At 58.2% G+C, this 21,583-nt stretch overlaps 2 protein-coding genes across 2 annotated transcripts; one reads left to right on the forward strand and one right to left on the reverse strand.

Moving 5' to 3' along the window:
• Window positions 1-1,439: 1,439 nt before the first annotated feature.
• On the forward strand, window positions 1,440-9,426 carry LPIN3 (lipin 3; the record flags this gene model as incomplete). The annotated part of the gene is made up of 19 exons (XM_084296924.1): window positions 1,440-1,631; window positions 1,821-1,916; window positions 2,636-2,934; window positions 3,283-3,403; window positions 3,564-3,678; window positions 3,736-3,969; window positions 4,563-4,662; window positions 4,774-4,943; window positions 5,027-5,120; window positions 5,291-5,360; window positions 5,707-5,799; window positions 6,224-6,282; window positions 6,565-6,694; window positions 6,934-7,082; window positions 7,225-7,311; window positions 8,387-8,539; window positions 8,850-8,961; window positions 9,045-9,148; window positions 9,282-9,426. 19 exons carry the CDS (start codon window positions 1,440-1,442, stop codon window positions 9,424-9,426), a joined length of 2,523 nt encoding a protein of 840 aa, XP_084153050.1.
• A 3,101-nt stretch (window positions 9,427-12,527) lies between these two features.
• Window positions 12,528-18,460, reverse strand: EMILIN3 (elastin microfibril interfacer 3; the record flags this gene model as incomplete). The annotated part of the gene is made up of 4 exons (XM_084296374.1): window positions 12,528-14,422; window positions 14,969-15,216; window positions 16,413-16,535; window positions 18,273-18,460. 4 exons carry the CDS (start codon window positions 18,458-18,460, stop codon window positions 12,528-12,530), a joined length of 2,454 nt encoding a protein of 817 aa, XP_084152500.1.
• Window positions 18,461-21,583: the final 3,123 nt, after the last annotated feature.

Raw genomic sequence — 21,583 nt, forward strand, 5'->3', positions numbered from 1 at the left:
AGAGGCTCCTTCTCTCCAGAAATCCCCCCTGCTGCCGCAGAGAGCTCCCTCCTGTTCCCTGCTGTGTGCTGTGACGCAGCAGGGAAGCTGGGCTCAGCAGCTCAGTGCCACCAGGGCTGGCCCCGTGACCTGGGCTTGGAGCAGAGCTGATGGAGGCACCGATGCTGACAGAGGCACTGACGCTTCTGGAGCTAGCCAGTGCTTTCCTGCTGCCATGAGGGGCCTGTGGGCTTTGCTTTATTCCTGGCAAGTCAGGGGAGGAGTGGGGGGAGACGTGCAGTCCCCTCCTGCAGGGATGTCTGAGAACAGGACAGGGCTGAGCTGCTGCAGGGCAGATCAGAGAGGCTGGGTGCCTGCGGGGACAGAGGGCTCGTCCCTCTGGGTAAGGAGCCAGCACTTGCTGGGTGTGCTCTGGGGGCTGTGCTGAGAGCCCTCGTGAGTGCTGTGCTGTGGGCTGGCCCTGCTGGTGAAGCAGGAGGTCTCCTTTGGGTCTCTGTGGTCCTTCTGGGGTAGCTGTCCTGTGTGTTCTCCTTGGGGTAAGGTGGGGTGCGAGAGCCTGCTGTACGTGTGCTGTTCTGTGATGCCCAGCAGGGACCATGCAAACTCCAGCTTTGCAGACATGCATCTCTTCCATGTGCCTGCTTGAGTGTGGCAGAGGGGGGTTAGCTCCTGCTCTGGGTATGAGCAGGTGGGGTGATGACCGCACAGCAGGCAAAATTTTCCTTGCAGGTGTTTTTGCTAACAAAGCAGAAGCCATGCAATGTCAGAGCCTGTAAAAATGGTGCTGTAGAGCGTCCTGGGTGTCTTCTGCCAGCCTGCGGCTCCAGGCAGCACAGCCCCTGGGCAGGAACTCCCTGGGAGCTGGGTGATGGCAGCAGGGGCGAGGTGTGAGGACTGGGGAGCTCTCGTCTTAGCGAGGGCTTTGTCCCCCTGTTTTGGGGAGACTTAAATGTGTACTGCTGAGTGAGGAATGTGGCTTTAGAAGTGAGCATGTGGTGTACGTAGCAGCTCCTTGGACTTCTCACCTCTCTGCCCCGAGCTTCTAAGGCCAGCACAGGGCAGGAGGACTCCCTCCAAGCAAATTAGCATGGTAACAGCTTGATGGCAAGGTGTTGCCTCAAAGTAGTAGTTGCTCTTGCAAGTGCCAAATGTGGTGGTGTCCTAATGGCAAGGAAATCTCTCCTCCAAGCTGGGTGCTATGGTTAGTGCTCAGCTTCTGCCCTGTTCTCTGGTGCTCAGTCCCTGGCTGGCCTCCATCAAGGCCCTTTGTATTTTTGCCTCTGTTTCCCTGGAAGCTGACCTGTCCCCTTGATAGGGAGCTGTCCCCTTGATGGGGCTGTGCTTGCAGCTGTGGATCACCTCTCCTAGAGCAAACTCTCCCCTAGCTGCCACAGCCCTTTCCTGAGCCTGTTCCTGTCTCTGCCTTGCAGTCCCAGACAATGAACTACGTGGGGCAGCTTGCTGAGACCGTCTTTGTCACTGTGAAGGAGCTGTACCGGGGGTTGAACCCTGCCACCCTGACAGGCTGCATCGATGTGATCGTGGTGAGGCAGCCCGATAATTCCTTCCAGTGCTCCCCTTTCCATGTGCGCTTTGGGAAGCTGGGTGTGCTGCGCTCCAAGGAGAAGGTGGTAAGTGGTGCTGGCCCTGGCAGGATGCGTGCTGGTGCCCTTGGGTTCCCTCCTCTGGTGTTCAGAGAGCTGGGTCCTTCCCCTGTCACAGCTTCTTGTGTGTACGGGGAAGGACTGTGGTTTCTTGTCTTGCTGTGCCCTGATGGGTGGGCACGTTTGGGTGGACAGACACCTTCTGCCCTTTGCTAGGTTGACATCGAAATCAATGGGGAGCCTGTGGACCTGCACATGAAGCTGGGTGACAATGGCGAGGCCTTCTTTGTCCAGGAGTCTGAGGAGAATGAGGTCGGTGATGAAGAGGAGCTGCTGCTGTGTGTCCCCTCACTTCCAGGTGGTCACAAGGGCTTAGGTGGAACGACCTGGCTTGGACAACTGCCCTTCCCTGGGGTGGTTGCATTAGTCCTTCTTTGTGCCCAGAAAGGTTCCTGCTCAAGGGATCTTACCAGTGTGAAGCACCCTGAGACCATATGTCCTCATCCCAGACAGGCCTTCCTCCCCGGGCATGGCTACTGGCCAGCCTGGCAGGTATCTTGAGCTTGGGATCTTGTGATGGGGTGGAAGTGGGCCAGATGTTGTGGCAGGCTGTCTGCTCCCCTGGTGAGCAGGATGAGATCAGATGTGGCTTCTGGAAATCTCAGCCAAGTCCCTACCAGGATGACTTGTGGCTGCCGCTGGCTTGGGCTGGTTTTGACAGCAGGGAGAAGGCACTAGAAACAAATGCCATCTGCACCCTTCATAACTCTGGTCTTGTGGTGCCATCTCCTGCCTGCATCCCCTTGCCCTTATTAAGGATGTCTTTAACTTGTGGCTGCAGAGCTGTTGTGTTTTTTTTTTTTTTATTTGCACATCACATGCACAAAACCTTCCCTGTAGGCCTAGACAAAACCACCCCTGGGGCACAGCTGCATGGTGCTGTGATGGTGGGACATGTTGGATAGATGGGAGCCATGGGCTGCCAGCCTGGAGAGGAGGGAGCTGATGGCCTCTGCCCATCCCTGTTCCAGAGGAGCATCCGATCCTGCCTCTGCACGTCTCCCATCCCCACGGAGGAGAGCCTGGAGAGCACCACTCAACCCTCTCATGGCCAGGAGGCCCCGAGCACTGAGGTGGCCCTGCGCAGGAGGAGGCAGCGCAGGAGGAAGCCCAGGCGCAAGGAGGTGACGGGCCCTGCTCCGGGAGGCTGCGAGGAGCCCAGGGGCGAGGTGTCTGTCTCCTTCACTGATCTCCCCAAAGAAGAAACTGGGTCACTGCAGGCGCAGGAGGCCCACCCTTACTCTGATGGGGAGCTAGCCTCCATGGACAGGTAAAGGATGGGTCCAGGGTGGTCTGTGCCCCTTTGGTGGGAGCAGAGAGGTGTGTGTGCCTCGTGGCTGGGGCAGGAGGGCAGGAGAAAGGACCTGGGGGTGTCAGGAGAAGGCAGCCTTCCTGGCTGACAAGGTCTGGCTGTGGAAAAGCTCAGGGCTGAAGCACTTTGCTTTCATGGACCTCAGCTTCCCATCAGTCCTGGCAAATGGTAGTTTTATGGGGCAGAACTGACTCTCTGGGAAACCAGCCTTACAGGGCTTTTGGCCCTAAATATCCTTGCAAGTGACAGGAAAGCATGGGGCTATATAAGGTGGAGCAGGCCCAATATTGCCTTCTCTTCTTGTAGCCCAGCCCCGAGCCATTTGTCTTCTCCCAGAAGTGACTCCGAGCTGGAGATCGGGCCGCAGGAGAGTTTTGCCCTAGGGGCTGAATCCCACATGCAGTGGGCCTGGGGACGGCTCCCTCAGGTAAGTGCTCTGGTGCCCCTCCAGCAGGCAGTGGGAGGGGGGCTGGAGCTCCTGGAGTAAGTGGAGGAGGCTGGGGCCAGGCAGCCTCAGAGGGCTGGCCCTCTGCTCCCTGATGCTTTGAGCAACTTCCCATCCTCAGACCCGTTCTTCTCTTTTTGAGGTGAATAAATCAGAATGGGTCGAACCAGCCAAGTCCACAAAGACTGCAGCAACCACTGTCTCTGTGACACCAGTGCCAGTGGATGAGAGAACCCATTTTCTTGCCACCTCTGAAGGTCTGGGAGGAGGTCTGTGCCCAGCAGGACCTCAGGATCCACTTTGTTCCTCTGCAGTGCTGGCTGATGAGCCAACACTCGTGCCCAAGGAAGGCAATGGCCCCCCTGGACTGATGGATAACCCCAGTGCCATGGGGGCAGAGAGCTCATCAGGGGCCACCTCAACCCAACAAGAGGAACAGAAGGGAGGTGAGAGGGTTGTGCTGGGAGCTCAGCCAGATGTGGAGTCCTCTGAGGGAGCTGCTGTCCTGAGCCAGGTGGGCTTGGAGAGCTGCGAGCCCCAGCAGAAAGGTGAGCAGGTGACTGGTGCTGCTGGGAGCGGTGTCTGAGCCCATGGACAGAGCTGGACTTGGAGAGGGGCTGGGTTCTTGGTTCAGCATAACCCCTTGACTATCTTGGATATTTGACGAGTGACATGTTTGCTTTGCTCCACAAGCCACTAGCTCCTTTGCTTTGAGAAGACATTTTCTGATTTCCTACCTTTGACCTGAGACTTTCTTGCCTAGTTTTCTGAAGTCCATCCTCAGGTGTCTGCACTTGTGCAGGCTTAGGCTTCTCAGCAATGTAGACTGTCCCTGTACTTGAATTGTCTGGCAGCTCCTGGCCTGCATCTTCATCCTAAGCATGCCAAGTCAGGTAGAAAATTACCCAGAACAAAGCATGTGTGTCTCCCTTGGTGCTGTGTTGAGGGCTTTGTTACCTGTCCTAACCAGCCTTACTCCTCCAGCCAGCATAAATCCAGGGAAAAAAAAAAAATCTCTGAAGTGATATTTTGAACTCCTTCTTGTATAGAGAGGAAGATCACAATGTTATGATCTTGGAAGAATTAGATGAATTACTTTCCAAGCCATCTCAGTATGTTTCCTTTCCCTCTGTGCATTGAGGATCCATCAAAAGAAGCCCTCACCTGGGTCCCAGTGACATTTACCTTGAAGACATCTCTAACCCGGATGAGGAGCAGGTGGCTCTCTATTTGCCCAGGAGGTATGGGGTACCCCAGTGAGCAGGCAAGCTCAGACCTCCTTGAGCCCCTACACCAGGGCCGTGTCTAAAGCTATTGCCTGATGTTGCTGCTGTTCCTTCTCTTGCTGATAGTGAGGTGGAGCAAACTTCAAAGCCTGTCGCAGACCCCAGCATCCCTTCCTGTGTCCCGCTGCTGTCAGATGTACCTGCTGGAAGCCCCACGGACTCTGGCTCTGATGTGATGCCTGCAATTGCCCTGTCACTGTGTGGAGGCCTTGGGGGCAGCAGGCAGATTTCTCGTGGTAGGTGTGAGGGGAAGGAAGGGAGTCTGCTGTCCTGAAACCCATCGTGTACATCAGTGGTATGACAGCCTCTGTCTCACCAGAGAAGTTCATGGAGCACATCATCTCCTACCAGGAGTTTGCTGAGAATCCAGGGCTCCTCGATGACCCCAACCTGGTGATCCTGATCAACAAGAAGTGAGTGGCCAGCTCTCCTAGCTTTGTCCCTGTAGGAACACCCTGTAGGACTGTGACTCCATCCTAGACAGTGGGTGAGGGCTTTCTGTCTGTGCTGCAGCATGGTGACCTGGAAACAGCCCTTGCAGCTCCAAGGAGTGGTGATATTCCCATCCCTCTCATTTCTCCAGGTATTACAACTGGGCAGTGGCTGCTCCCATGGTCCTGTCCCTGCAGGCTTTCCAGAGGAACATTCCTGAGGTCAGTGGCATGACACATCTACAGCTTGCCCTTCTCAGCAGGGCTCAAATGCAAAGAGGGGCTGCGAGAGGCCAAGCTGCCAGGCTGGGGTAGCGCTGGGCCTCTCTCCTTTCCCCAGAGGTACGGGTGGCTTTTAGATGCATGTGGGTACCACTGAAGTCTGAAGAGTTGAGGTTCCCTTACCAAAAATTACCTGTTCTGATGTCTGTCTGTGCAAGGGCTGGCCAGAGCTGGGCCTCCTGACAGTCTGTGAGGGTTGGGGCTGCATAAGTCTGTTCTAGGGCTCTGTAGAGCTGGCTGGGGTTACGAGTGACTGACTTCCTCCTGTGTTCTGCCACACTCACAGCACACCATTGACCGACTGGTGAAGGAGAAGATGCCCAAGAGAGGCAGCAGGTGGTGGTTCTCCTGGAGGAGGCGAGAGTTCCCAGCAGAGGAGGTGTTTGCAGTGCTGGCTGTGACAGCATGCCCCCGGGGGATAGGGACCGTCCTGGTGGGGAGGATGATCTGAGGCTGAGTATGAGAGCAGCCAGAGGGACCTTATGGCAGTGACCTGGGAAGGCTGCTGTCCCTTCAGGTCTCTTGATGCCAGAACAACACCTGGTAATGCAGCACGACAGACCTGGCAGTGGTGAAGCCTCTTGCCACGTGCCCTTTGTGCCACAGCCCAGGCACCGCCTGTGCTTGGTCTCCCTGCCCCTCTCTGCTACCAGGCTGCAGCCCCTCTTCCATGGGACACCATCCCCTTCAGGGCAGGGGAACGCATTGCCACTGCTGCTTTGGTGTCACCGCTCTGGGTGGCAGTGAAGCAGCCCTGCCCATGACACCAAGGTGTTAATGATGCCCCTTTCCACCCACAGCAGCAGTCAAGGCCAGGAAAGGCTAACATGGGGACACTGCAGCCTGAGTCTTCTCAGCAGAGGTGAGTGCCTCTCTCCTGCTAGGACGCTCGAGCTGGAGCACCCAGGCTACCTTCAGGAGTCTGTGGGCTCTTATTTCTTCTAAATGACCAGTTGTTCCCAAATCTGCCTCGCATATGAGGACAGAAAGCTCTTTTAAGGCTCTGGCTGACTCTGTCCAGCCAAGCTCCTCAATGGCCAGGTGGGTGGGTTGTCCTGGGTCCCCTCCAGTTCTCCTCTCATGCTCATAGTGGAAGCTGTGGGCAGCAGAATGAAGGCACTGTGCTCTTCCCTTCCTCGTGTAGGCAGGAGGAGGAGGGGTCCTCCAGTGATGAGGAGTCCCTGCCCCCAGGGGATGCATCAACAACAGATACCTCTGCACAGAAATTTCTGCCAACCTACAAGAAATCCCTGAGGCTGTCATCAGAACAAATCGTATGTACTCTCCTCCTTCATTCTCTGCTTGGGTGTGGGGAGGAGACCCCCTCTGAATGGGGTTTTCTCTACTCGTGACCTTAAGGTTCTCTAGGGCATCCAAATATTTTGCCCTGGGTGGCTCCTGTGTAGGGGCTGTGGGTCTCTGGGCTGCTCAGGTGTTAGTCCTGGCCTGTGGAAAGCTTTGGTCTGGCATGTCCCAGTGCTGGTGTATTGTGCTTGTTCCCACTTCGCTGCAGGGGAGGCTGAACCTGCAGGACGGCCCCAACGAGGTGGCATTCAGTGTGACAACTCAGTACCAGGGCACGTGCCGCTGTGAGGCCACTATCTACCTGTGGAACTGGGATGACAAGGTGGTGATCTCTGACATCGATGGCACCATCACCAAGTAAAGGGCCCTTCTCCCTCCCTGTGCCGTGTTAGGGGAAGGTGTCCTTCCAAGGCTTGCACAAGCAGCCAGGAAGGACCCCAAACCCCACTGCAAATCCCACCAGGTTGGATCAACCTAACCTGGTCTCCTTTTCTTTTAGGTCAGATGCTCTTGGCCACATCCTACCGCATCTGGGGAAAGACTGGACTCATCAGGGGATAGCCAAGCTCTTCCACAAAATCCATCTGTAAGTATCAGATCAACCAGGAGACCCCAAAAGGAAGCAGGAGGCTGATGGAGAGACCAAGTGGGAGCCAGTATGGCTGATGGAGGAAGATGATGGAGGCTTTCACTGCAGACACTTGAGCTCCTGCCCTGTTACCAGCAGTGTGGCATGCTCCAAGTGTCTCCATCCTCTCCTCTTGCTGCAATCCATGAGACCAAAGATGTATTAGAGGCTGCTGTGGGTGCCTGAAGTAGGGATGGGGCATTTCCCCAGGCACTGGGGATGCATGATGGTGGAGGTTCTGCCAGTGAGGTGCAGCTGGTGGTGCAACCATGGGGATGAGGAGACCTGACAGAACCGTAGCAGGGAGGCCACACACACAGCCCTGTGCCTCTGTGTCTCTGTACAACAGCAGCATAAGGCTGTGCCTAGCATTTCCAGCCCCTTGGGTGGGTGCTGGTCGCCTTTACAGGCACCCAGCTGTCCCTTGCCCTGTCCCCCAAGGGGCCAGACCTGCCCAGGGGCGCGATGCTGCCCTGGTGCACCCAGCTGAGGCTGGCAGCAGGTCCCAGCTCTGTCTCTGCCACCTGGCCTCTGTGGCCACTAAGAGGCAGTGTGAGCCTGCAGATGGCTCATCTCCACCTCTCAGCTGTCTTTTACCATCTCCCCTCCTTGCAAGAGCTCGGTGCCATCCCTGCCTGAGCTGGTGGCTTGGTGGGGGCTGTGACCAGCTCCCCACACGCCTTGCTGAGCCTGAGTGGGGGGATGCAGTGAAGGTGCTGTCATCTGCTGGCCTGGTCCAGGGTGACTGAGCTCTGTGCAGGGCAGGAGGCAACTGTGGGGCACCAGGCAGCAGTGGCACCTTGCAGCTGGCGGCTCTGCTGCTGGGCAGGGGGCACATGGCTCCCTCTGCCCTGGGGTTCAGTCTCAGCCTGCATCTCCTCTGGGTGAGGGAGCTGTGAAGGCACCGTGGGTGCTGAAGGGGTGAGCAGGGTGTGGGCTCATGGCAGATACTCAGCCTCCCCCTCCATCCTTTGTGGTAGGAGGGTGCTGTGCCTAGGTCACAGCTCAGAGGGTTTCCCTGTGCTCTCTCTAGGAATGGCTACAAGTTCCTCTACTGCTCGGCCAGGGCCATCGGCATGGCGCACGTCACCAAAGGCTACCTCAAATGGGTCAACGAGCAAGGCTGTGCCCTCCCCAAGGGCCCCATCCTGCTTGCCCCCAGCAGCCTCTTCTCTGCTTTCCACAGGTACCTGTCCTCTCCTCCTTCCTCGTGCTGCACCCCTGGGGGTGGCATTCCCCCCATACACCCATCTCAACACTGGGGGCTGCTGCAGCCTTCAAGTGCTTCTGGCCTCCTTGGCGCAGGGTGCTGCTCATGGGAGGCAGCAGGGAACTGCCTGTCCTCCTGGAGCTTTGTGGCGAGGTTCTCGCGATGCACAGAATCCCTTCTGCCTTCCCAGTCCCTTCTCTGAGCCCCCAAAGGGCCTGGCTGCACGCAGTCCTGCCCTGCGGGTGCTGCTCTGACCTCTCCTCTGTGCACATGCCTTGTGTTCCAGGGAGGTGATCGAGAAGAAGCCAGAGGTGTTCAAGATTGCCTGCCTGACAGATATCCAAAACCTCTTTGCCACGAAGCTGCCCTTCTATGCAGCCTTTGGGAACAGAGCCACTGTGAGTGGGGGTCTGGGGACTGGGGCTGGGCTGGTGGTGGCTCCTTGCTGCCCCTCTCACACGTTGCTGTCCCCCCTTGGCAGGACGTGTACGCATACAGGCACGTGGGCCTGCCCGAGAGCCGCATATTTATGGTCAACCCGAAGGGGGAACTGGTCCAGGGGCTCGTGCAGAACCACAAGTCAACGTAAGTGCCCTGCTTGTTCCCCTCTTCTCTGGGCCCTACCCCCCTGGTTTAGAGCAGGAGCAATCTCCATAAGACTGCTTCAAGCCCTGCTGTTTTGCCCGTTATTGCTGCAATGCCTTCCATAACCCTACAGGTACGAGCGGCTGTCGGAGGTGGTGGAGCTGATCTTCCCTCCCCTGGGGCAGAGGGGGAGCATCGCTCTGGTGTGCCCCGAGTACAGCCACTTCGCCTACTGGAGGCCTCCCCTGCCTGCTGTGGACTTGGAGGCCTTCTCCTGACCTCTCACCTGTGAGTCCCGGACCAGGACTGGATGTTACAAACATCTCCTTGGTTGCTGCAAAGGACTCTTGTACTTCTAACAGCAGGTTTTGGACTCCTACTATCAGGTCGTGGTGTGCACTAGGAGCACCCCTTCTCAAAGTGTGGAAAGGGTGGGACAAAGGGAGCTTTGACCACCAGAAACTCCATTTACTGAACTGAACTTCCTACAGAGCCTGTGTATTGATGCTCGTTATCTCTAAAACCTGTCTCTTAAAGGTGGAACCGGGTCACTTATTGATGAGCCTCTGGCATGACTACTGCTACCTGCAGCTTGGTAGCCTGTGGAGTAAAGCTGTTGCGTGGCTTAACTTGTAAAGGTGGATGGAAGCTGGAATTTTGAGTGCTTTTTCACTAATAGCAATAATTAATAAATTATTTTCATAAAATCCAGGCTGCCTCTTGATCACTGTAGCCTTATGCATAGGAGTGGGAGCCGGACTTGGTGTCTCTTTGTGATCCTGGCTGGAATTATCCTGTGGGAGGGCCTCCATGAACTTCAGCCATGCTCCTGCCTGCCTTGGGCTCCTTTCTCTGCTCTGGCATCTAGCTTCTTCCCTGCCTGCTCTGTGCAAGTGTAAATCACTTCCTGCTAGGCTGCCTGCCCTCTCTTCCTCTCTAAATAGCCTCAGTGTTTTAACTTAACAGAATCCTGGTGTTATACTTCTTTCCCTGAAGCCACAGAAGTCATTTTGATACTGGAAACCTCAGCAAGAACTTTATTTTTTTCTCTTCCAGTACAAACAGTCTTTCAGCTTTTAAATCTGAACAAATGTACAAGTTTTTTTTTAAAAAAACAGCCTCTTACCAGCAGCAGTTACCAACTGCCTCGGAAAGCTGCCCAGGGCAAGAGCGAGCACGTGGGCAGTATCTCCTTCCCTCTCTGCAAGCAAAGTAAAAAATGCCCTATTTTATACAAAGTTCCTTTTGCTTTTAAACAGGGATAGCTGAGAACTGAAATAAATTGTATCTTCAAGTGACTAATCAGGAATAGTCCAAACATAGCACCATGTTCTGGAAGGTCAGACTTCTTCCTTGTCCTAGTTCTGTTATCACCAGTCCTGCCTCCCTCTGTGCTGCAGGAGCCCGTTCCTCTTCAGCTGCTTTTTAACCAAACCCTGGCTGCCCAGCTCCCCTGGAAGGGGGTGAGCCTGGTGCTGGGTTCAGTTTTCTCTTTGGTTGCTACAGCCCTTTTTTTGTCCCTGGTGTGTGAGGAGGGGGAAGAGGGCTTGGGTAGGATGTGCTGGTATGGTGAGGGTTCCCCTGCACCATCACAAAGGGCTGGCTTGAGGTCCCTCCCCTGTGCTGGGGGAAGAAATCAGTCTCCTGTTTAAGAGCAGGTTTTTGGGGATGCCCAAAAGCAGCTGGAGGTTGCTCCTCAGCTGTAGAAGTGGTTCACCAGCTTCAGTATGGTCCCAATCAGCCCAGCCCCGGGCATGGTGCTCACTGCTCCCATGGCACCTCCTGGCATGGGGTGGGAGCTGGTGTGGAGTGCCCATCAGCTGCAGTGCTGAGCTGGTAGAAAAACATATCCCTTTGCTATAGCGGTGCCAGAACTGGCCAGGAGGAGGCTCTTTAATTTCCTCTTCATCCTTTCTGGTAACAAAGCCCCTGACGGCTGAGCAGGGGAGGATGTCCATGCTGGTCTCCCTGGGAAAAGCAGATTTTGGTGAGACAGCCACGCAGTACAGGCACTTGCTCCATGGGACAAGGCTGGCACTGCTCAGGAACACAGCGAACTTTTCCAGTCTTTGCAGGAAGCCAGAGCGAAGCTGGGTAAGTTGCTTTGGTTTTTCGTACCGCCTCCAGCCCTGCTCAGGGCCTGCAGCACAGCTCAACCTTTCCCCAGGGCTGAGCTCAGGAGAGGATGTCTCAAGATGCCCTGCTGGGTGCTTGATGGTGGCACAGGTTCCTGGCTCCTCAGCATTCTTGGGACTCAGAGGACTGCAAAGAGGAAGCAGGATCCTGGATGGGGAAACCCAGGCAGAGCAGGTGAGGCCTCATGCTCACGTCCTGGAGCAGCTGCACCTTGCCTGCCCTGGGATGAGATGGGGGAAACCACGTTCACAGTTTAAGCAGTAAAACAGGAGAGAACCAGAGCTGGAAGGCAGGAGACTGCTCCCTGCCTGGCTTTGTCTCTTCTGAGACCTACACGCACACACGTCTTTGGGAAAGACACAAGTTTTCCATAACCCTTCACATCAGTCCCAGGTGTAACCAGAAAGCAAAGTAAACAAAGCGGAGGGGGACTGCAAACCACAGCAGCCCCCAGGGACCGCCTGGGTTCGTGCAAATGCTGCTGGGACAGTTGATAGCTGCTCCGTGTGGCTCCTCAAAGTACAGCGAGGGAAAGGGGGCAGCAAGAGCAAGCTCTGCACTCAGCTGAGCACTGGGACAGGGGATTGTTCAGAGATATAGACACACATACCATATACACATGTGTTTTCCTCATGCATATCCTCACGTGCTCTGTAAGGCATGTGCGTTTGCGTGAAGAAGGGAGCAGTGTAAATGGATTTACCTTATGCAAGGAGGGCTGCCATCTCGAGGAGGGGAGTGCAGCTCCCCAGGGGCTGTGTGAGTACGTGTTTTCTTTGAAATCCACAGTTCCTGTGGTGAGTTTTGTTCCCTGCAAGGAGCCCTGGCTCTGTTCGGTCCCTGGATTAAGATGCAGGTGGTCTTTAGGTCAGAGAAGCTCTATTCCTCAACTGACAACTACAGGGTTTTATTCTTCAAGAAGCGATAAATCCACAAAAATAAAATTTAAAAAACGTCCCCGCCTCCAGCTTCCTCCTGAATCGTCCTTCTGGGGTCATCAGCCCCAGAGCCAAAGCAACGCCCCCGGCCCCGAAGGCAGCTCCCTGCTCCAGCAGGGCTGGCACAGCTGCGAGCTGCGGAGGCGAGCACACAAAAAAAATAAAGGAGGAGGAGGAGGGTGGCGAAGAAGGGTTCGTAGCAGCTTTTAATTTATCTTTTCATTAAAAAAATATCCGAAGACCTGTTGTCACCTTGGAGTCCGTGTGATATAAGTTAATGGAGCAGGGAGCACATTTCGGCGCAGCTAATGCTGCTTCCTCTCCGCCTGCTCTTCCAGGTGGCCGACCTGCTCCGCCAGCTCCGACACCTTGGCTTGGCAGTCGAGCAGGTTGTCCTTCAGTCCCGTTATTTCCTGAGAGTGGGCAGCCAGGGTCCCGTTCATACGGTCCATGTAGTCCCACAGGCTGCCCGTGTGTTTCTCCAGTCCGTCCCTGATTCCGTCCAGGCTTCCCGTGACAGCGCCCAGCCTGCCGCAGACCCTCTCCACCCGCGCCACCCGCTCGTCAAAGTGTGCCACCTCCTGCTGCAGGTCCTGGGCCACGCTCCTGCAGGAGCTCAGGTCATTGACAATCCGGGCTTTGAGTCGCTCCAGGTCTCCCTTGAGGTTCAGGACTCGCCGGTTGCTGAAGAAGAGCTGCGAGCCTTGGTCGTTGACTTTCTCCTGGATGGAGTGAACCTCGTCCTCGATCTTGCGCTCGTGCTCGTCCAGCGAGGAGTTGATGTGCGTCATGGTGTCTGAGTACTGCGAGACGGAGTCCTTGAGCCCCGTCAGGGACTTGCTCACGGTGTTCAGGTTGATCTTCAGCAAGGTGATCTCTCCTTGAAGAGCCCCCGCCGCCTCCTCCTCGATTCGCCGCTGGATCTCCAGGATGGTGGCGTTCAGCTTGCGCAGGAGGTCGTAGTTGCTGTCCATCCGGAGGAGCAGGTCCTGGTTCCTGTTCTGGCAGTCCTCGATCTCCGTCCGGAAGGTCTCCACGTCTCTGGAGGCAGAGGTGCAGCCCGAGGAACAGGTGCTCTCCAGCGTGACGAGGCGGCTCTGCAGCACCTCCAGCTTCTCGTCCGTGCGCTTCTTCATGCCAGCGAGCTCCCCCTCCAGCACGGGCACCACCGCTCCGTCCATGCCCACGGGAGCACTGACATTGTTCAGCTCCCCCACGATGGTCATGAACCTGTCCTCCAGGGTCTGCATTTTGTCCTCAAAGGCAGTCCTCATGCCATCCACCTCTGCCACCACTGTGCCTCTCATGTTGTCCTCTATGCTGGAGCAACAGCTCCCTGTTTCCCTCTCTGTGGCGTTGAGTCTGGCTTCCAGGTCCTCAAAGCGCCCTTCAAAGAGGTTCCCCAGGGTGACGGTGGAGATTTCTCCATCCATCCGTGAGTGCAGGTTCTTCTGGGACTCCGAGATGCTGTGGAGGCCCTTCTCCAGGATGTTCATGCGATCAGTGAGGTAGTCGAGGTTGCTACAGCAGCTCTCCACCACCGTCAGCCCTTGGATCTGGGTCTCCAGCTGGGAGATCTCCTTCTTGATCTCCAGCTCCTTCCCATCCAGTGTCTGCTGCAGCCGCAGGTTGGCGGCTTTCTCCTCCTCGCACTGCTGCCGCACCTCTTGGATCCGGAAATCACACGTGGTCTGGATCTTGCCCAGTTTCTTCTCAAAGCCATCGAGCAGCTCTCCGCGCAGGGTGCTCAGCCGCGTGTCCACGTACTCCTCCAGCAGGTCGATGGAGGTGAGGGGCGAGGGCCGGGCCGACTCCAGCAGGTGCTTGATCTGCCCGTCGTGGTCCAGGACCATGCCGCGAACCTCGTGGAGTAAATCCGCCTTGGATTTCAGCACGTCGCTCACCTCCGTCACCTTGGTCAGGATCTCCCCCACCGGAGGGAACGCGGCGACGTCGGCTTTGTCCGCTGCATCCACCAGGCCGTCGGGGATGATGCCGAAGCCCACCGTGGAGTCGGGCGTGCCCGGGCTGTTCATCAGCGAGCCGATCATCTTGGTGGTGTCCTCCTGGATGGCCAGGCGCAGGCGGTCCCCCAGGCCGCTCACCAGGGCGTGCAGGCTGTCGTAGGACTGGGACAGGCGCCTCACCTCCTCCTCCAGCCGCTCCAGGCGGTCCCCGAAGAGCCCAGGCAGCTTCCTGCCTGCCCAGGGAAACAAAGAGAGGGCACGGTCAGTGCCAGAGCTCCCTTAGCCTCCCCCCGGCTGCTTCTCCATTTGAGCCCTTTTCCTTACCAGCATTAGCTCCCACCTCCCTGTCGTTGCCATTTCAGCCAGATCCCTCCCCACCTTTTCTCCTTTCCCCCAGCATCTTTTCTCGATTAGATGGGGAAAACCTGCTCTCTTTCAGTGCATGGGGTCAAGCCCCGTGATCTCAAGTTCAACAGCAGGCGATGAGAACAGCCTAGGGAGCTTCATCTTGAGACGCGCTCTATCAACCCCCAAATTAACAGAGACATGCTTTAAAGCAATGGGGTGAGGCGATTTCCAAGCTACACGTTTTGAAAGGCAGCAGGTAAGAAAGGCAGGTGAGCCTCAGAGCAATCAAAGGTCGGGTTTCTGGGCAGAAAACAGGTCACCCACTGGCGTGCCAAACTCCTGCCCCGTGCCGGAACAGAAAGAAGCAGGAGGTTTGTGCACAAGGCCACAGGGTGACAACCTGGGGACGTGAAGCAGGCATGAGGTCTCACCGTATTGATTCTTCTTGGGTCCTGCAAACAGGTCAGGGTGGCTTTTCGGATGGGGAGGAACTCTGGGGATTGGAAACATCTTCTGCCCGGGTGGCATTTTAGGGCTGGGATGCTGGGGCAGGAGGCCGGGCTGGTCGGTGGGGCTGTCGTGGCATCCTTCTCCCAGGAAGCCCGGGCAGCACCTCCAGGCCAGCTCGGTCACGGTCTTGTAGCCAATCTTGTATTTGGGTCTGAAGAAGGTGCGGTACCTTTCCAGGAGAGGAAGAGAGAAGATAGTTTAGAGGGACAACCTCAGCTTCAGGCACTACCAAAGAGCGGGGCCGGGGTCCTGCTGGGTGGGGGAAAGCCCAGCTGAGACCCAAGCTCTGAACCCACAGAGCACAGCCCACCTCCTCCCACAGCATCCCTCCCCCTGGGGCTGCAGCTCGGCAGCGGGCACCCCAGCACACCCTCCCCAGGTGGTGCCCAGAGCCCTCGTACTGGGCTGGGACAGGACCCAGGCAGCATCTGTGCCCACCACCAGCTGAGTCCTGTGGGGCTGAACACAGCGCAGCCCTTGCCACCTCCAAGATCCCAGGGCTTTGAAACTGCCTTTCAGAAAGTTCCAGCCTCAGGTTCTTCAGCCCCTCATAAATTGGGGTTCGTTGTTTTGAAACAATGCACACAGTTTGTTCTTGGTCTTGGAGGGCAGGAGGAGAAAGCAAGCCCAAACCCTGCAGTCTCTGCATTGCTTTCACATTTCTCTACACCAATAGTTTGTCCTATGCCTTTGAGAGTTTCAAACAGCATTTGGAAAAAAAAAAGAAAAAAGAAAAAAAGAAAAAAGCAAGCTCTTCCTTGTGCCATTCCTCTTCACAGAAGCTGCCAAGTTCCTGTGCTCCTTCCTTGTGTGCAGAAGCCTGCCTGCAGGTACCAGGGCAGGGAGAGGCAGGATGTGTCTGTGCCCAGCCACCACCAGCAGCATGAGGCAAGGCTGAGCACAGCCCCCAGGACACCTTCCCTGCTGCCTGCCAGGCTCCCACAGGAGCCCCTTCCAGCCCTGTTTTCCTCAGCACTGCTGCTCCAGTGGGCACGGGGAGGATGCAGGAGCACGGCACTTCTGCACGGAGAGCATCCCCAGCCGGGGGCGATGCACAAAGCCCCGCACGGTGGGGTGTTTCCTTTCAGCATTTATAAGGTGGCAGAGAGGTTTGCAAATATTTTCCCGGGGCAGGAAGCCCTCAGCCTTCCTCAGGCTCTCCCCTCGCTGCCACCTTCCTGCCAAATTGCAGCTCTGTGACAAAACGCTCCCCCCCTGCTTCCCACGGAAACATTCCCCATTTATTTCTGGCGAGGGGCCGAGCTCCCTCCCTCTCCTAAACAATCCCACCTTGCCTCCTGCCGGCGCCGCCGCATTAACCACCCCCTTCAGCCCCTTTTGCTGCCAGGCACCCCCCGTACTCACAGCACTTTCCCCGGGCACTTGGGTCCCCAGCTGCACTTGTGGTACTCAGCCTTGACGTAGCTCTCGGCGCCGTCCTGCAGCGCGCAGGTGACGTTGCGCTGCACCACGTAGGCACAGTAACTCCTGGGGGGGGGGAAAAAGCACGGCAAGACAGCGTCAGCCCCTGCCCCGGGGCCAGCATCACCAGCAGCCCCCCGCCAGGCTGGGGAGGGGGCAGCAGGAGGGTCCCGGGGCAGGAGATGCCAGCGGAGTGGAGGCTGGGAGCCTCTTCGGTCCCTCGGATGGGTGGTGCGGGGAGCAGAGCCGGGTGCTGAGGATGAGGCAGCCGGGAGGAAGGCTGCAGGGACAGATGGAGGCCAAGGCTGGAGGTCAGAGCAGGTGGTCTGTGGGGATAGGGACAGCGGGGACGTGCAGCGAGGCAGGGATGGAGGGCAGGGGGAGGCGGCAGATGGCAGAGCGGGAGGAGAAGAGGGCAGAGGCAGCGCAGCTTGGGGACGGAGGGGCAGCAGGATGGAGCAGATGGGTCAGAGCGAGCTGCCGGAGCAGGGAGGTGTTTGGTGATGCGGGAGGACCCCGCTCATCCCCGTGAGCTGCAGCGGTGGCTGCTGTGCCTGGCCGCAGGCTGGAAGCAGCCTGGCTCCGTCAGCTTCACCATGGTGCAAGGAGCAGCATGGGGCTGCCCAGGGAAACAAGCTGCAGGGCCTCAGCCCTGCTCCTGTGGCACCCAGGCAGGAGAAAGGGCTGCCCCCTCTGTTCCCCAGCCCCACAGAGCCCCTGCTCCCCCCACAAGGAGCACCGGCACCCCTTCCCCAGCCCCTCTCCGAGGGCTTCTTTGCACCCCAGTTCCCGGCAGCATTTCCAGCCTGCCCAGGTGCAAGTGGCTGTGCCCCAGCAAGAGGCTGCCAAGCTCCAGGCATGTGCAGGGACCGGTGCTGCTCCAGAAGTGAGTCATCTGTCCGAACACACGGCTACCCGAGAGCTAGGGCCAGCCACTTTGCTTAGCTGGAGGGAAGGGAGATCATGTGTGCATGTGGAAATTTAGGCTCACTGTCTATCCATAAATCCAGGATCTGGTTAAAAACGCTGCAAGCCTCCTCTTTAGGGAAGCTGGTGGCCAACGGAGGCAGATCTACTAGCCGCTGCCTGTGACTACCTGGGGCAGGGTGCTGCTGGCTCCCTCTCCTCCACAGGAACCCTTTTCCTCCTCACCCACCTGTGGCTAGCACTTTTATTGCTCCAGCCCGATGCTTGAAGAGTGAGCAGCTGGAAAATGTTACGGGTTTTGGAAAGCTCTCCCTGGCACTGCCAGCATTGTTTGTCTCAAACGTTACTTTATTCATTTCGGCTTGTTCGGAGCGCTGCGTCCCCCCTTTTGCAGAGAAGCCCGATCAAAACCCTGCTCTGGCAAACAAGCCGAGGGGGGGGGAGCCCCCCAAAGTAACACTTTTTCCATTCAGTTGCAAAATGGGTGTATTGTACGCGCAAAGCCCGCATTCCTCCGCCGCCTGAGCTTTCCAGGTTATACTCGGAGCTTATTTAAACCCCAGTAACTCCGCAGAGAGCTCCGCACCGAGCCAGCCCGCACCTCCCCGGGCGGTGCCACCCTGCCCTCCCCGCATCGCCCCCGGTACCCACGAGGAACAGGTACCCACGGGCAGCCCCACAGACCCCCAGCCACCTTCACACCCCTTCCCCAACCCCATCCACGGAGCACAGCAGCACCCACACCCCCCACCCCGCTCTCTCTCGGCTCCGGGACCCCCTCAACCAGCGGGGGCGCAGCCGGGGCTCGCCCCCCCAGTCCCGACCCCACTCCCCGCTGCGGGGATGCCCGGGGGGTCCGCGCATGGGGTCGCTTACTTGTGCTTGCCCACGGGCTTCCCGGGGCTGAGCTGCGGGCTGGAGCCGGCCGTGTAGAGGCTGTACCTGCCGCCGTAGGGCAGGGGGGCGGCGGGGGGGTAGAAGACCCCCTTGGCATCAGCGAGGGCCAGCAGAGTGCCCAGGGAGATGCAGGCGAGCAGAGCCCCGCGGCGCAGCGCCCGCCGCATGGTCCCGGGGCGGGATGGGACCGGGAAAGGGAAGGGGAGGGAGGGGGAAAAAAAAAAAGGGAAAGGGGGGAAAAAAGGACCGGGGATGGGAAATGGGATGGGAAATGGGATGGGAATTGGGATGGGAATTGGGATGGGGCCGGGACCCCGCCCGCTGCGCCCTGCCCTGCCCGGCGGCACACGCCGCTCCGCCGCCCGCCCGACCCCTTTTGTAGGGCGGTGGTGGGGGCGGGCCGCGCTCCTCCCCACTGCCCTCCCCCAGCCCCCGACCCCCGGCCCCGCGGGCGGGGAGACAAAGCCGAGCCCCCCGCCCCATCCCATCGCAGCACCCCCCCCCTCTCCATCCCACCGCACCTCCTCGCCCCGCCGGGGGCCGCCCCGACCTTGCGCAGCCCCCGCTGGCCGCCCCATGAAGGGGGCTGGATGGGGCAGAGCCCCCCCTTTGCAGCAGGTGCCCCCGGGTGCCCCCACCCGCAGGAGCCCCGGGGCAGGAGGTGCTGGGTCCCTGCGCTGCCCCAGCACCCCCTTTAAAAGCGCACCCCCAGCACCTCCACGCGCCCTCCGTGTGAGCCCCCCGGGCCTCGGCTGCTGCAGGGGGGGTGCAGGGGAAGGAGGAGACCCCCACCCGTGGGGTCACAGCCCGGGTGCTGTCCAGGTCAGCCCGTAGCCCCGCAGAGGTGAGGCCACCACCATGTGGATTTGGTCCTAAAAGTGGAAGCTGGGCTGAGCATCCCGTGGCACCGGGACACTCGCACCCCCTCCCCAGGAGCAGGTTCTCCACGGGGTCCTGCTGGGTCTGGCCGAGGCCATCCCGGGCAGGGAAACTCCTCCAGGAGGCACGCAGAGCTCCTCCGAAACTCTTGGAGGGAAGCAAGCGGCTGGGAAAGGGTGGCTGGGTGGGATCCCAAACACCAGAGTGAAACCTGCTGCTGGGGGAAGGAGTCGTCAAGGCTTGGGCTGACGCTGAGAGAGATGATAAGATACCGAGACAAACGGCCCTTTTTTTTTTTGTTGTTAAAATGAGCCTTTGGCTGGGTCTGAGGCGGATACGGAAACATTAGCAGGAGAAGAAAACCCATAGGAGAGCCGTGCCGGGGGAGGCAGGCTGGAAAGATCGGGCAGGAAAGCCAGAGGAGGTCTGCACAACGAACCAAGGCTTGCCCACCTCCGCTCAACCTGCTGCAGGGTGCAAAGGGAAAACAGGCTGCACCCCATGGTGACTGCGCTGTGGCTCCCGCACGGTGCGTTTGGCAGCACGCGGAGCAGTCCTCGTGCAGCTGGCCCCTGGCTGTCCCCATCCCCTGGGACAGCGCGGGAGGGACAGGCCAGAAGCAGCTCCGTAACAACAAACCCAACCTGCCGAGCCCACACGGTTGGGTGCTAAAGCCAAGAAGTAACCCTGCGCACAGCTTTTGTTGTTTTTTTTTTTGTTTTTTTTTTTCCCCTTCGTTCAGGGAGCACGATCCAGTTTTCATAACAGCGTGCTGCACGTGCGTGTCCGAGGGCGCAGGAAAAAACATCTGCTGCTGCGTGGTTTCAGCAGAAACCCGCGGTCCTGCCTTTCGAACCTGCGGCGGGACGAGCGGGCACAGCGGGGCTGCTCAGGGCGCTTCATCGTCCTCCCCAGCCCGGCTCTGAACAGGAAGGAGGTGGGAGCCACCGCTCTCGCAGGGCTGCGGGTGCACGTGCCTTTCTGTCCGCCTGTCCCTGCTGTCTGACCCCATTTCTGAAACCCTGGGTCACTTGCTGCCAGATTTCCTAGCGAGGCGAGATCCTCAGAGAGAATGAATTCCGCTATCCTGTTCCGTTGTCTAATTGTTTCATGATAAAAAAAAAAAAAAAAAAAGCATCTGGGTAGACAAGAGAGAGCCAAACCTGGGTCCCCACTGCGGAAATGGATTCGTCATCAACTGTGTTATAAAACATCAAAGAACCCACACGGGAGAGAGCCATTACGAGTGCCCCAAACCATGAGAAAAACTCTCATGTGCCTTGTTAGCCGGGAGCTAATCCCACCGTGAGACACGGGGCGGCAGGGAACGGGGTCTCGCTGAGCTGCACTCCTCACGGAGCAGCTCGCTGCTCGCTGCTCCCTCCTTGGTGCTGCCACACACCCCTGGGGCCGGCATCCCAGCTCTGGGGAGCGACCACCCCGGGGTGAGCCTCAGCCCCAGGGCATCCTCCTGACGTGGCCACGTCCCAGGGTTAGCAAAGAGGCCAAATTTCATCCCCTGAAGCCACCAAGTGGGGCAGGAGGGCTTTGCCACCCTGAGCTGCCACCAGCGGGCTCTGCAGGCGCGTTCCTTGGTAAGCTTCGTGCCAGGCAGCACCAGCCCCGGGTGCCTGCCAGAAGAAAGCCCGGCTTTCCCTCCTGGGAGAGGAAAGGGATGGTGCCAGAGCTGCTGCTGGAGAGCAGTTCTGGCCGCTGGGTAAATCTGAGACCCCCCCCCAGGGGGCTGTGTCCATCGGTGTCTCCCATGTGAGCAGCCCTGCAGCAGCTCGGGGTGTGATGGAGACCTTTTCCCCTGCTCTGCCTGCCAGAAGTTGCTTGTTTCTGTCCCCCCGTTTGCAGAAGGAGCTGGATCTCACCTCTCGCTGCGGGATGCCCAGACTTTCGGGCTGCTGGTACCCCGGGGAGCGGTGATGGGCTCGGTTTGCTCTTGCTGTGGGCACAGCAAGCTGCTGCTCGCCCCACAAAGTGAGGACACAGGCAAACAGATCCAGAGTGCAGGAGGGGAGCCCAAAAGCGCCGTGCCAGCCTGTGCCTGGGGCACGGCTTCTGCCCGCTGGGGGACTGGTGCCCAGAGCTTGGCCATGAGCATCAGGCCCTGTATCCTGTCCCTGTACCCAGCTGAGCTGCTAGGGGTGAACGTTTTCCCAATTAAGGATCCAGCAGAGATCTGGCTAAAAAGCAGGGACATTGTAGATGGCCCGAGAGGTGCCCCAAAATAGGAACTGTGCCCCAAAATAGGACCTCGGTTGGAGATGAGAGCGGGAGCAGATGTCCTGCGGGCAGCTCTTCCTTCCCCTGCTCTGTCCCCCAGGGGTGGGCTGGGCGGCGAGGCTAATTTCACAAGCGGATGACACCAAACACTGCCCCGTTCTGCTTCACATGCTTTTTAA

The sequence above is a fragment of the Netta rufina genome, assembly GCF_964035555.1.
Source record: "Netta rufina genome assembly, chromosome: 16".
Taxonomy (NCBI): Eukaryota; Metazoa; Chordata; class Aves; order Anseriformes; family Anatidae; genus Netta; species Netta rufina.